The sequence below is a fragment of the Panicum virgatum genome, chromosome 1N, assembly GCF_016808335.1.
Source record: "Panicum virgatum strain AP13 chromosome 1N, P.virgatum_v5, whole genome shotgun sequence".
Lineage (NCBI taxonomy): Eukaryota > Viridiplantae > Streptophyta > Magnoliopsida > Poales > Poaceae > Panicum > Panicum virgatum.
Window position 1 is genome coordinate 9437046 of NC_053145.1, and position 13151 is coordinate 9450196.

Genomic DNA, 13151 nt, shown 5'->3' on the forward strand with positions numbered 1-13151 from the left:
CGAGAAGAGGGAGATGAAATGGTGATTGGTACTGGTGTCAGGATGGTGATTAGATTTTTGGTGTCCGGGCGACGAATTGCCGAAAAAGATTCGAGCTCGGCGATGAAAATATTTTGAAAAATATTCTTAGCGAGTAATTTAGTTTGGGGAATTTTTCGGGATGTTACACTGACTCTGGTGATCTGGGGCGCCTGTCGAACCCTCGACGGGTCAGGCTTCGAACCCCTGATCAGTAAGGCCTCAGAATAAAATTCCTTCAACGGTAAGGAACCCCCGGAGGGAATATTCCGTCACGGTTTGCAAACGGCGCGGAGTTGCCGGTCGCGCGCGCGGGTCTTCCACTGGTCGTGGGCAACATGGCCCGGTGCACGCGGTGCGGTGCGGGCGCTCCTTTTTAGGCGGTCACCTCGGGCGGGTGGAGAGGCATGGGCGGCGGCAGGCTGACGAGACGGCACTACAGTGCCGCCGCCCACGTCGAATACCGCACTGCGATTACTGCTGCGCATGCGCGTGGGGGTCTCCGCGGTCGTGGGGCCCAGTCGTCGGTGGCTGTGAAATCTCCTGCATTTAATGCTGTAAATTTGGGGTCGTTGCAGTGAATCCGCCCGGCGCGGTGAATAAAAGCAAGAGAGGGGGAGATCCATTCGGCTCACCTGGCCATTCGCTTTTGCCTCCCCTGCCTTCTTCGCCTCCCCTGCATCCAGAGCCTAGAACCAAGAAGCGAGAGGAGGAAGAAGAGAAGAGCGAGCGCACCTGTGCCTTCGTCCGAGTTTGTTTCCCGTGTTTCCCGTCAATCCGGAGTGATGGTGCAGTACGAGGAGCCGCTGCCATGGGGGAAGTCCTCCGCCACCGAGGCGGTCTTGAAGGGGTTAGTCAGCGACGGGCTCCTGCCGCCGAACTCCGACCCGTTGCGGCCGGTGTGGATCGCTCCGTGGGAGGAGGAGATGGTTCCGAAGCCCCCGAGCAGCTACATCCTGAGCCTCGTGCGGCTCCACGAGTGAGGATTCGGCGTCTCCGCCGGCAGGTTCATCCGCGCACTCTGCGACTACTATAAGGTGGAGCTGCACAACATCGCCCCCAACGCAATCTCGTAGGTGGCAGTCTTCGTCGCCCTCTGCGAGGGCTACCTGGGGGAGGTGGCGTACTGGGACCTGTGGATCCTTCTGTTCCACGGCGAGCTCTACACCGACTCTGTCTAGGGCCAGCCAAGGAGGTACGCCCGCGTCGGTGGCCTTATGCTCCACGTGCGCGGGCAAAGGGCAAATATGTACATCCCCAGCAAGATGACTACAAACAACGCCGGGTGGACCCGAGGGTGGTTCTACCTGCGCAACGACGACGAGCGGCTCCCGGCGTTCACCGACAAGGTGCTCCGGGAGAAGCCGGATTCGTGGGGTTGGGGGTGGTCAACGAGCGCCAAGCCAGGCTCGACACTCTCATCGAGGCGCTGCAGCATTTGGTGAAGAAGAGGCTGACGGCGGCCGCCGTCATCGCGAATTTCCATCGACAGAGGGTGATTCCCCTTATGGAGAGGAGGTTGCCCATCTTCGACCTGACCCCCAAGGCTGCGGCCGAGGGTTCGAGGATGTCGAGCGAGCTGCTCCCCATCGACGTCGCTGCTCAGAGGGCGAGGAGCACAGTGGCGCACTTCTCCTCCGACCCCGAGGATCTCTGGAAGATCAAGATGCGCCCCGAGAAGGTGTACATCAGTCTGGTAAGTTGGGATTTTGATTATTATCGATTCCGCGCTATTTCTCTCTTTTCTCTTGTTCCTGATTTGGTCACGCTCGCAGGGACTAAGCCACAAAGGCTACGTCTCGAAGCCCCCACTTCCTGAAGTCCGCGAAGCGAACCGTCTGCACGCGCAGATGTACAAGAAGAGGAAGGACGAGGCGAAGGCGAAGGCTGCCAGGAAAAGGCAGAGGAAGGACGACCACGATAAGGTGTGCGCTAGAGCGCGGAGGGAGGGTCTCCCGCCGCCGCCCACGCCCGAGTCCACCGAGGAGGAGGATTCCTAAATAGGTGGGGTTGATTTCTCGGAGTCTGATGACTTTGAGGTGGTGATGGGCGCAAGTCCCCCGCTGGCCCAGCGAGGGGCTGGCGTTGAGGCCACGACGACGACGCTGAGCGAGAGGAGGCTCGCACCAGCAATGCTTATAGTGACGCCCGCAGCGAGGGCGGAGCGGAGGTCACCCATGCCGGTGTCGGGACGAAGGTCGCCTGCGTCGGTGACGGACCAGAGGTCTCCCGCCTCGGCCACGGGAAGGGATTCACCCATGCCGGTGACGGGACAGAGGTCGCACGCGCGTGCGGCAGGTGGGAGATCACCCGTGCCAGCGGCGACGACAGGAAGGTGAACGCCTGCGTTCGCGGCACCGGCAGGCGGCAGGATGTCCGCGGTGAATACGGAGACGCCGGGGCAGACGGCCCCGAGGGTTCAGGTCGACCCAAGGGCGACGCCCCCAGGCCAGTCGTCAAGAGGCATCGGCGTGCCGCGGGCTCGGAGGAGCGGCACGGGCAAGCGCAGCCTGAGTTCCCTGTCGGAGTAAGTGGTTTTGATTCCATTTTTCGCACTTGTTCATTTGATTCCTCGGTCCCGCTGACTTCGGCGTCCCCCCCTTTGTCCAGCCACAGGGCCACCTCCAAGGGTCCGGTGCGCCTTGCGTCGACCAAGGCCCTCAAGATCGGGGCAAGTGCGATGCCGCATTCGGTGCCGCAGCCCCCGACCGGAGGGGACCAGACCTTAGAGGCGGAGGCCGCGAAGCTCCGAGAGGCGATGGCTCGAGGGGCCCAGTTGGCCCAACAGACCCGAGCGCAGGAGAGCAGGAATGACGCCGGTCAGAGCGGCGCTGCGGCGGCCACTCGGGCCGACGTCGTGGAGGAGGCCGGCCGGGACGGCGTGGGGAGCGCCGCTCGGCCGGATGTCATAATCGAGCCCGGTCGAGGCGACGCAGATAATGCCGCCCGGCCGGATGTCGGGGACGAAGCCGGCCAAGGTGGCGCAGGTGACGCCGCCCGGGCGGTAGCAGGAGGTGGAGGAACCGGCAGGGATGCGCAAGAGCATCCCGCCAGCTGAGAAGAGGGAGAGACCCTCGCCCCCGAGCCCCCGAGGGCTGGGGTCGACGGCGCCACGGTAGTGGCGATGGCGCCAACGGTGCCAGTGGTGGGAGAGACCCTCGTCCCAGAGCTTGCGAGGGCCGGGGACGAGTGTGCCGCTGTGGCGGCGATGGCGCGGATGGCGCCGGAAAACGTGGTGCCCGTGGTGGAGCTGTCGCTAAGAGAGGAGTACGGGGAGTCAGAGGATATCGACCCGGCCACCGCGGCTAGCGCCGCAGCCCGGATAGCTGAGTTCGTCTTTGCCTCCGAGGGTGTGTTCGGCGCGGGGACGTCCGAGGGGCCCGGTCATGGGGCCAACTATGCGATTGTTCAGTCCAGGGTCCCCTCGGATTTCGCCCATGTCGAGCGGGAAGAAGGTGGTGACTGGCGAGCACATATTGTCCCCCCGGATGTGGCCCACGCCGAGCGGGAAGAGGGTGACGCCTGGCGAGCACATATGGCCATCGGGGCCTAGATTGAGGAGGACCTCTCCCGGGCTCTGAATCTCTTTTCTCGAGCGAATCGCGATGTCAACAGTGTGAGTGCCCTACTTGCCTATTTCCGATTTCGTGCATATGATTTCCACTCACATTTCTTCATCTACAGCAGCTCCTGTCCATGTTGCGGGGCAAGAGCGACAGGCTGATGCGGCTGTACTCCAGAGTGCACTGGCTTGATTCGTACAATGCCACCTTGGTCACGCAGCTGAATGAGGAAAATGCTCGAGCCGACCAGGTGACACCCTTGGAGGCGCGGATCCACGGGCTGGAACGCGAGCTGGCCCGAGCCAACAGCGAGCGCGACGCGCAGCGAGCCGCGGTTGACCAGAAGGCCCAGGAGGCCGAGCTGCGGTGAGCTAGAGCGGTGCTGGTGCAGAGGGATCAAGCACTCGAGGCAAAGGAGACCGAGCTCCAGCACAAGGAGGCCGAGCTCCAATGCGAGAAAGCGGCCGTCGCCACGCTCACCACAACCCTTGCTGAGAAGGACGCAATGCTTGCGGAGAAGGAGGTGGCCGTTCGGAACGCAGAGGCCGCCCTCAAGGAGAAGGAGACTTCCTTGTCCATGCTTCAGGACGCCGCACGGGCTCAGCTGGAGGAGGCGCAAAGGTCTATCGTGGGTAAGTGTCCGAGATTTCGTTTAACTTGATTCTAGTTTGCCGCAACTTATCTCCGTTCCCTCGTTTAGAGCTAAGGAAAGCGGTGGCAGACGAGACCGCGGCGAAGGAAGCCGCCCAGATCATGCTCACGGCGACGCAAGTTGAGCACGCAGACCTGGAGCAGACTGCCACGGCCATGTGCCAAGAACTCGAGGGGGAGGGAGCCTCGTTCGGTAACTCGGTGGCCAGCCGCCTGCGATCGTTGGGCGGTCGGGTGGCCGAGCATATCAAGAGCGCCTTCCGCCTCGGCATTCAGAGGACACTCGGCGTGGCCTCGACGCACTGCAACATGGACCTCGCACTGGTGTCGTCGGGGTATGTCGTCGTGCCCGGCGTCGATGGGGATGCCGCAACGGCTGCTATGGATGAGGCCGACGCCGCCATTGAGGGCTTCACCGCCGCCTTGTCCAAAAAGCTTGAGGATGACGTCCTCCCCCTAGCCGAAGTCGACGTTGCTGAGGATCCTCAGGGGGGAGAAGGCAACCTGTAGGAAGTCTGGGCCTCGGAACCCAAGTAAATGAGTTAGTATTTTGCCATTACTGTATTTCTGGGTAAGAAAACTAGTTAATACGTATTGACAGTGTGGCCGATCGAGGCCTTGTGCGTTCAAGCCCTCGTTTTCTCTACTTTAATTTCCATGTTCTCGTATGTGCCTTAGATAGGTCTCAGCGAGGAAGTTTGCGTTCATAAGAAACTTAGGCGTAAGGAGGCGAGTGGGGATGCTGTATCCCGGAGGCGTAGGCGGTCCCGCGGCTCAGCCGATCCCATTCCATAGTTGTTTATGCCTTGCGTCTACCTTTCTAAGTATGCGAGAAACTTAGATACGGATTTTTTTTTTCAAAAAAATGTTGGCGTTTTCGGGGACGTTCGGGGTCCCCCCCCCCCCGTAGTAGCCCTCGAGGGAGGCTTGGCTTTGCCGAGGGCAAAGTCGAGCCTACCTCAGTGTTCGTGCGCACCCGAGCCCCCGAGGGTTCGGATGATTCCCAAACAATAAATAAGTAAAGCGTACTCATTTATTATTTCGGGAAATACAAAGTACGAATACAAACTATGCACAAAGAGTTTGGAATTTTAAGGATAGAAATTACATAGCTGCTAAATATTCCAAGCGTTAGTTCTGGGCGTGGTTCGTCGGAGTAGCTGCTATGGGCGTAGTGGGATTTACCAGTGGCTTAACGGGTAAGTTCGTCGGTGGGTCCGCTGTGTCGTTCGCCGCGTCATCGCCCTGTTCCGCCAGCCCGACCATGAAGAACTCTCGAGTGAGGTCGTAACCCTCCTCGCTGGAGTCGTCGGAGCAGGAGAAGCAGTAGTCCGCCGCGGCTTGAAACAACAGGAGTGCTTCGTGATCACGAATCCTGGAGAAGTCCGGGGCGACGCGTTCACGCACGAAGACGTACCCCTCATCCGCGGAGTTAGGGTACGAGCCGTCAGGTGGCGGCGCGACGAGGTTGCAGATCGAGATGAGGAAATGACCCGGCAGATCCTCGTGCGCACTCACGTTGGTGCTGACGGGTGAAGCGTGGGTCACAGCGGGGGTGTGCGTCCCGGAGGGAAGGGGCGGCGGCTCAGCCGCGCCCTCCTCGGGGGGCACCGTTGCTATAGTCGATGATGGTGAATCGGTGACGTCCTCCGCCATGGCGCTGTGCTGCGACACGCCAGCCTCGACCCGTGTGGGGGAGCTGAGGCGAGCCGCTCTACGCTGCTCCATGTGCGCCTGCCGCGCGCGCCGGCCCGAGCGCCTCCTGCGCCGGGGCGGTGGTGTTGGTGTGTCGGGGTTGGCTTCGGGCGGGAGGAGCTCCATGTCGTGGCCGCTGCCGGTAGCCATGAAGTCGAGACTCCCAAACCGAAGCACCGTGCCCGTCGGGTGTGGGCGTGGCCCGTCTGCCATCTAGGGGACAAGAGGAAACGAAGAATCCACGCAGTGCTCCCCCTACCTGGCGCGCCAACAGTCGGTGTCCAGACCCGGTGGTCCGGCACCAACTAGTACGATGCTGCGTGATCCCTCACTCCGGATGGTTGATGCAAGAGGTAACACAGGGATGCACGGGTTTATCCTAGTTCCAGCCGCGAGGCCGTACGTCCAGCGAAGTGTTGTGCGAATGCACTGTACTATCTTGCGCCGGGGGTGCCTGTAGTAGGGGGTATAAGCGAGGCGAGAGAGGGAGGGAAGCCCCCAAGTCTCTGCTAAGCGATTGAGGCAAGTGCCAATATCAGGAGAATGAGAGGGCGAAGCTAAGGAGTTGGTCGTATGAGAGCGTGGAGGCAAGAGAGAGACAGAGAGGATAGAGCCCGCCTCCTCCTTTTATAGACACAAGGAGGGGCGGTGTACATGTACGGGAGGGGGAAGAAGTCACCATCTCTCCCCGCATCGGGGGCGCACAGTGAACAACTACTGTAGAAAGTATACTGTGGGGCACTGGAGATCATGGCGCTGGGCGTGCGGTTGTCTTGAGCGTCGTCCTTAGCCTTGCGGAGATCGTGCCGGCGCCCCTGCAGCTCCAACGGGCGTCATGGTGATCGCTGTGGAGGGTACCATCCACCGTGGTCGACGTGGCGGGGCACCGGGGGTCCTACGGGCGGGGATCGTGCTCGGGTCAAGACCCGGGCCGCGTTCGAGGGTCGCGCCGATGCCGATCGAGGGTTCCGCAGCGGGGAAAGTACACGGGGTAGTACGGGGAGTTGGCAGCACTGTGGCGGGAGCAGTGCTGGGCACGTTCGCACAGGGCATCGCAGGTTAGTGCCGGGGTTGGCTGAGCAGTGATCGGAGTTGGCAGATGGGATTCCAGTCACAGCCGCTGTGCGGCGTGGTGGCCTGACGCCGCCTGACCTCCCACTCCGTGGTGGAGTAGTTGGCATTTATTGCCTATGTCAGGCGGACGGTGAGCCGGCGGATCGCTAACTCCGTCTGCCGAGGGGTAGACTCGAGCGAAGCGGAGTTGGCCTGCTCTCCCGAGGGTAGGTCCGCTACCCTTGAGCGAGGCGGAGCTGCGGTGCGGGGTGTTGTCGAGGGCCTCGGCAGGGAGACCTCGAGCGAAGCGGAGATTGCTCCGCGGGTTCGAGGGGGTTCGGACGGGCCGCACTGTTTGAGCTGAGCTGTGGGCCGAGTGCGAAGTGGGCCTCTTTGAGTCCTTTCCTTTTCTTTGGATCGGAAGAAGACTGCAGGCCTTTGCGGGCCCGATCGCTTAACTCATGTTTTGCGTTTTGAGGACGGTTTAGTCCCCTGGTTAGGGTGTCCCTAATCATGATACCCGACAAAACTCGACTTTATTTGTGAAATATAAAAATAACAAATTTCAAGCCAGAAAGCTGTCCAGATGATTTAGTTAATATTAATCGTGAAATCTTCTTCTCAGTTTTATACACCCTTCCTCTCAGCAAACTACTCCACCGCGAGAATGAGCATGTAGCCCTGGTGGAGGAGCTCCCTCATCTCGGGAGGGTAGTCCTCGCGCGACTCGTCCTCGCGCGAATTCCACTTGGGAAACTTCGTCCCGCGCAGCATCTCCTCCTCGCGCCAGTCTCCCTCCAGCCCCGCCGCGCCCTCCGAGCCGGCGGCCCTCTTCTTCCCCTTGGCAGTGACGGGCGCCGGCGCCAAGTCTGTGTCCATGTCCATCTCTCCCCCTCCCAAACCCCCCCCCCCCCCTCCCCCTCTCCTCTCTTCTCTCTCGAAAACAGATCAAGATGGTGGCGGCGGCGGCTAATTCTAATGGTGGTGGTGGAGCGTGACGTTCCGGTTGCGAGCCTCGTGGTTTTATGCGCCGATGATCCGACTCCGACCCAAGTCCGAACTTGACGAGCCGACTCCGACCCAAGTCCGAACTTGACGAGCTGACTCCGACCTAAGTCCGAACTTGACGAGGAAGGCAACGCCGAATTCGACTAGACAAATTGCTTCCGAATGGAGAATTATCTTCACACTCACAACATGGCAGCCGAATGGAGATCTTCCGCACACTATATCTGTACACAGCATGCGGCTTGGACGTGCCCGGTGAACTCCGGCGGCGCGGCGCCGCGCGTCCACGACGGCGTCGCCGCCCCGCCGTGGCTCAGCACGTACACGGCCTGCTCGGCACCGTGGCACGCCGAGCCGACGACGGCCACGCGGCCGTCCCCGAGGGCTGCGACCTCCGCCGCCGCCGCGCGCCCGTCCTCCGGCACGCGCGCCACGGCTCGCCACGCGCCGCCCTCGCTGTCGTCCCGCGCCATGACGTGTCCGTCGCGGAGCATGTACATCCCGCTGTCCGCAGCGGTCCCCGGCGCGGCGCAGCAGGTCCTCGGGCACGCGCCGTCCTCGATCACCCGCTCCGTCAGGGGCCCCCACGACCAGGTGGCCGGGTCAAACGCCTCGGCGGAGCCCGCGAACCGGCCCTGCGCCTCCGTCGGGTACCCGCCGAGCGCGACGAACCGGGCGCCGGCGCGGACGCCCCTGGCCTCGTCCCGCTCCCGCGCCATGTCCGGGAGCGCCGCCCACGCGTCGGCCGCAGCGTCGTACGCGGCCGCCGACCGCAGCGCGTTCTTCTCCTCGTCGTGCCCGCCCGCGACGAACACCCTGCCGCCGACCGCCGCGCACGCGAAGAACGACCGCCGCGGCGGCGGCATGTCGGCGCCGCGGCGCCAGAGGCCGGCCACGAAGTCGTACACGTGCACCGCGGCCGTCGGCGCCCACGTCTCGGGGTCCCACCCGCCCAGCACCACCAGCTTCGTCGCCGGTCCCTCGCCGACCGCGGCGAGCTGGCAGAATAGCGGGAGGCCGCCGCGCGCGCCGGGGATGGCGGGCAGCGGCGTCCACGCGCCGGCGGCCGGGTCGTGCAGCACGAGGCGGTACGAGTAGCCCCCCGCGGCGGCGTACTTGCGCGCCGGGCCGGAGCCCGCGAGCGGGGGCCGCGCCTGCGCGAGCGCGAGGAGCGAGCGGGGCCGGCGGAGGCGGTGGTGGAAGGGCGACTCGACCTCCGCCTTCCACCCGCGCGAGACGCGGCGCGCCGCGGGGAGCTGGTCGAACCCCAGCCGCACCAGGCACTCCCGGGCCAGGTCCTCCGGGAGCCCCGGGATGAGGTCGCCAGTGTCCGATGTCTCTCGCGCCGCCGCGGGCTCTTGCTTGCGATCGCCGGTGTCCGGAGTGGGAATCATCTCGTGAGTGGCGGTGGTGGTGGTGTGTCATGTGTGTGGGAGAGCGCGCCGGCCGGAGGGTTTAAAAAAGGCGGGGATTTTGGTGGGAGACGGTAATGGACGGGATCAGGCTGATCGCAGTTGGATTGGATCGGACAGGGGCGTCGACGGCGGCGGCCGTCCACGGGAGTGGCCTGGGATTGCGACGGCGGGTCGTGGGTTTCGATTCCGGCCGGTGTCCTTTTCGGCGGGGCCTCGGTTTGCTGAAACCAGTGTCTGTCCCCGTGTCCCGGTTGGCTTCGAGGCAGGTATTCAGACATTTGGTTGCTATGGACTAGAGAACACCTTCACTAAGTTATTCTTTTTTTTTTTGAAAGGATCATTCAGTTATTCTTGTTTCTTTCACTCCGTTGTAAGAGAAAGTATCAATAAAGAAAAACGAAATAAAAGGTGAGGTGTCCAAATGAAATGATTATCCAAAAAGTGTTGAGAAATGAAATTCTAGGCATCCTTTTTTTTTCTGATCAAAGGCTTGTGTGCATCTACTTTTCTTTTGTTTTTTTTGTTGTTTTGGTAAGTTTTGTACATCCTGAATTCGTGATTGATCAGGAGGTTGGAGGTTGCCTACGTACAGAATCTCTGTGACTCTGTCCCTGTCCCCTGAAACACACGGCTCCGATCCGAAGTCCCGGTAACACGAACACCGAGCACGACCTCTGCTCTCTGTATAGCAAAAAAGAGTTGGCCGCTCGTCTCCTCTCTAAGCTCTGCTCACGAACGCCGGCGCTATTGATCGAGCTTCCTTCATTGCAAGCAAAGTTGCAAAATAGGCTAAATGAATGGCAAACATGCAAATCCTATCCAAAAGAAGATAAGCATGCCCTGCCGATGATGCACACACCATCATTGCATAACTAGATCTTCAGTTTCGGTGAGACGCACATCTGTCAATGGAGTTATCTCTGCATCTGATTCTTCAGATACACTACTTGTCACGGTGCCCCGGTCATGTGACAGAGATGGCAGTGGCCACTGGCCAGTGCTGACTGCTGAGGCGGCCGGGAGGCAAGCAGTAAGCTAGCTCTGGCTGCACCCAGGAGCCAACGCCATGGGCCATGCAGTGTGTGTGATCATTGCAGATGCCGGCAGCGCTTGGAGCTTATCCAGGAAGGCCACTCGGCTGTCCCAGTGGCGAAGTGGCAGCAGAAAGATGCGTATTGGAGATTGCACGCTGCAACTGCAAGTGATGAGAACTTGGGATGGCTGTGATGGACATAGGGGTCGCAATCATCGTCCCCAAAACGGCAGCGAGTCCTGTCACCGTGCCGGGCCCGGCAACCCCCCTGCCTGCTGCAAAAATTCGTTGCTACACCGGCGCCGGCGTCTGCTTCGCCACCGCCTTGCCCGCGAGGCCGCGCCGTGACTCCGCGCTCGGGCTGGTGCCAGGGTTTGAAATTTCGGCGAAATTTCGCCGAATTTCGGCGAAATTTTTCATTTCCGCTCGGTACCGGGAAAAAATATTTCGGTATTTTCGGAAAATTTCGTTTTGAAAATTCAAAATTCAAAAAAATCAGCCGAAATTTACCGAAATTCGCCGAAATTCACCGGAATTCCAGAACGAAATTCCGTTTCCGCCGATCACCGGGATTTCACCGGAAAACGAAATGGTTAACCCTGGCTGGTGCGCTGGAGCCGGGAGCATAGGCCCGCCACCCCGTCCTGGGCCCTGGTTGTTCTTGACGTTGCGTTGACTAGTCAACCCAGCTTACACGCAGACAGGAAGGACCGACGGCGTGGTTGGTTGTGACCTTTGCGTTCGCTCGTCCGAACTCGACGCAAACGGCGGGCTAGGCTGTACTGAAATCGGGGGCTCCGCTCACCTCGCCTCAGCGCTCAGGAATCAGCAGGGGACGTCCACGTCACGCGGGATCCTTTTTGGCGTCTGCTCTGCCTCTGCCGCCGCCGTGAGTTTTATAGGTAAATAGCAGCCAACACTACGGCCCGTTTAGTTTCCAAAAAAAATTCACACAGTACTCGTCACATTGAATCTTCGACACATGCATTAAGTATTAAATGCAGTTGAAAAAAATAACTAATTACACAGTCTAACTGATTATCACGAGATGAATCTTTTAAATTTAATTAGTCTATGATTGGACATTATTTGTCAAGTAACAACGAAATATGCTACAGTACCAAAATCTAAACTTTTTCATCAACTAAACACACTCTACGCGCAAAGCTGTAACCCATTATCGAGTGCAGACTGTATATAATAAAATTGTAGTATGTGCAATGCAAGTAGCAAATCGCAATCCACCTTGATCTAGGGGCGTCTGCTTTCACACTAGTGGAAATGATGGCCACCGTAAATCTTGGAACGGATGGTGAACATTTTTTTCGCTGACGTGGCCACCCCTGATTGGCCGCAAGTTCCATATATAAAAATAATGTTTGCTTCTCTTACATAAAGGAAAGTACACTGGATAATATCTGAAAGCCGTTTCTCGGTTTCTGTCTGAAAAATAGAAATTTTTCACACAGCAGTGATCGATTTGAAACGGACTTCTTTTTTTGAAGAGTTATTTGAAACGGACTTATAAGTGGTCATCCATCCTTGTAAGATGATGGCATCAAGTGTGAATTTGAGATCCATTCCTGAAACGCAAATTGTAGTATCCAACCTTTCATTTTATTTGTTCCAGTGGACTAGCCCATATGCCCATATATAGTTCTCGGCGCCGGCACAACACCATTTCCCTAAAAGCACGCGGAGAACTGAAAGGCATACATGGCGAGAAGCATCGAGTCTTTTTTTTACGAAGAAAACCAACAGCGTGCCTTTTTTTTCTTTGACATAGCTCGAATGAAGAGAAGACTGAAGAGACCAGACAAAACGGGATCGGACCTGAGTAAATAAATAAAAAAGTATAGAATACAAGAAAGAAACACAAGAGGATCTTCTGCATGGAATATGTTAACTAATGATCATCGATCGCACAATTTCTTATCACTACTACTAGATGCTGGCGTTTGGGTCTAATTAGTTGCAGATGGGCGTGCGTCATCCTCCCTGCAACCGACCTGAAGTCGTTTTAATTTGTAACCATTTTACTTACCAAACTTATTTTTAACTTTTGACCATGTTCTATAAAGTTTACATAGATGATGATTTTGAACATCTGTAATTTCGTTGCGACTAGTAATGAAATTGGGTGGAAAACCCATGGTGGAAAAAAGATGATGCTTTTTTTGAGATAAATTTATGTTATAATACTAGATTCATCATGAAAAGTACTTTTACACAACTTTAAAACCAGACAAACCCACTATAAATCATTTTACCTGCATGCAAGCAAGTTCTTCCCACCAGGTATGGCGGAAACAAGATCACGACACCACGTCATTTTGTACGTGGAGCACAGAAGTAAACCAACAAAGAAGCACGTGCTTGAATGATGAATGTGAACTTGGTCTGAGCATGTAATTACTAGGGTCTAATTGGTTGGCTACCAAAATTTGCCATACCAAAATATAAGCATGCCGAAAAAATTTAACACATGTTTGGTTGGAATCTAAAAAGTAGCTCACCTTCTAAATTTACCAACATTTTATTAAAATAAATGGGCATGCCTATATTTTGGTAGCCAACCAATCAAGCTCAATATGACATTCCATGGCATGGCAAGTCATCTGAAGCTTTTCTTTCTTGTCATTGTATGTGTCAGCATTGGATCTTAGTATTTCTAGAAGCGGCAGAACTCCCTTTGGTCAAAATACTAGAAACATT

At 57.9% G+C, this 13151-nt stretch overlaps 1 protein-coding gene across 1 annotated transcript; it reads right to left on the minus strand.

Moving 5' to 3' along the window:
* Positions 1-8126: 8126 nt before the first annotated feature.
* Positions 8127-9425, minus strand: LOC120655065 (F-box/kelch-repeat protein At1g80440-like). Its single transcript, XM_039932791.1, has one exon. It carries the CDS (start codon positions 9380-9382, stop codon positions 8207-8209), a length of 1176 nt encoding a protein of 391 aa, XP_039788725.1. The 5' UTR covers positions 9383-9425; the 3' UTR covers positions 8127-8206.
* Between the last annotated feature and the right edge of the window lie 3726 nt (positions 9426-13151).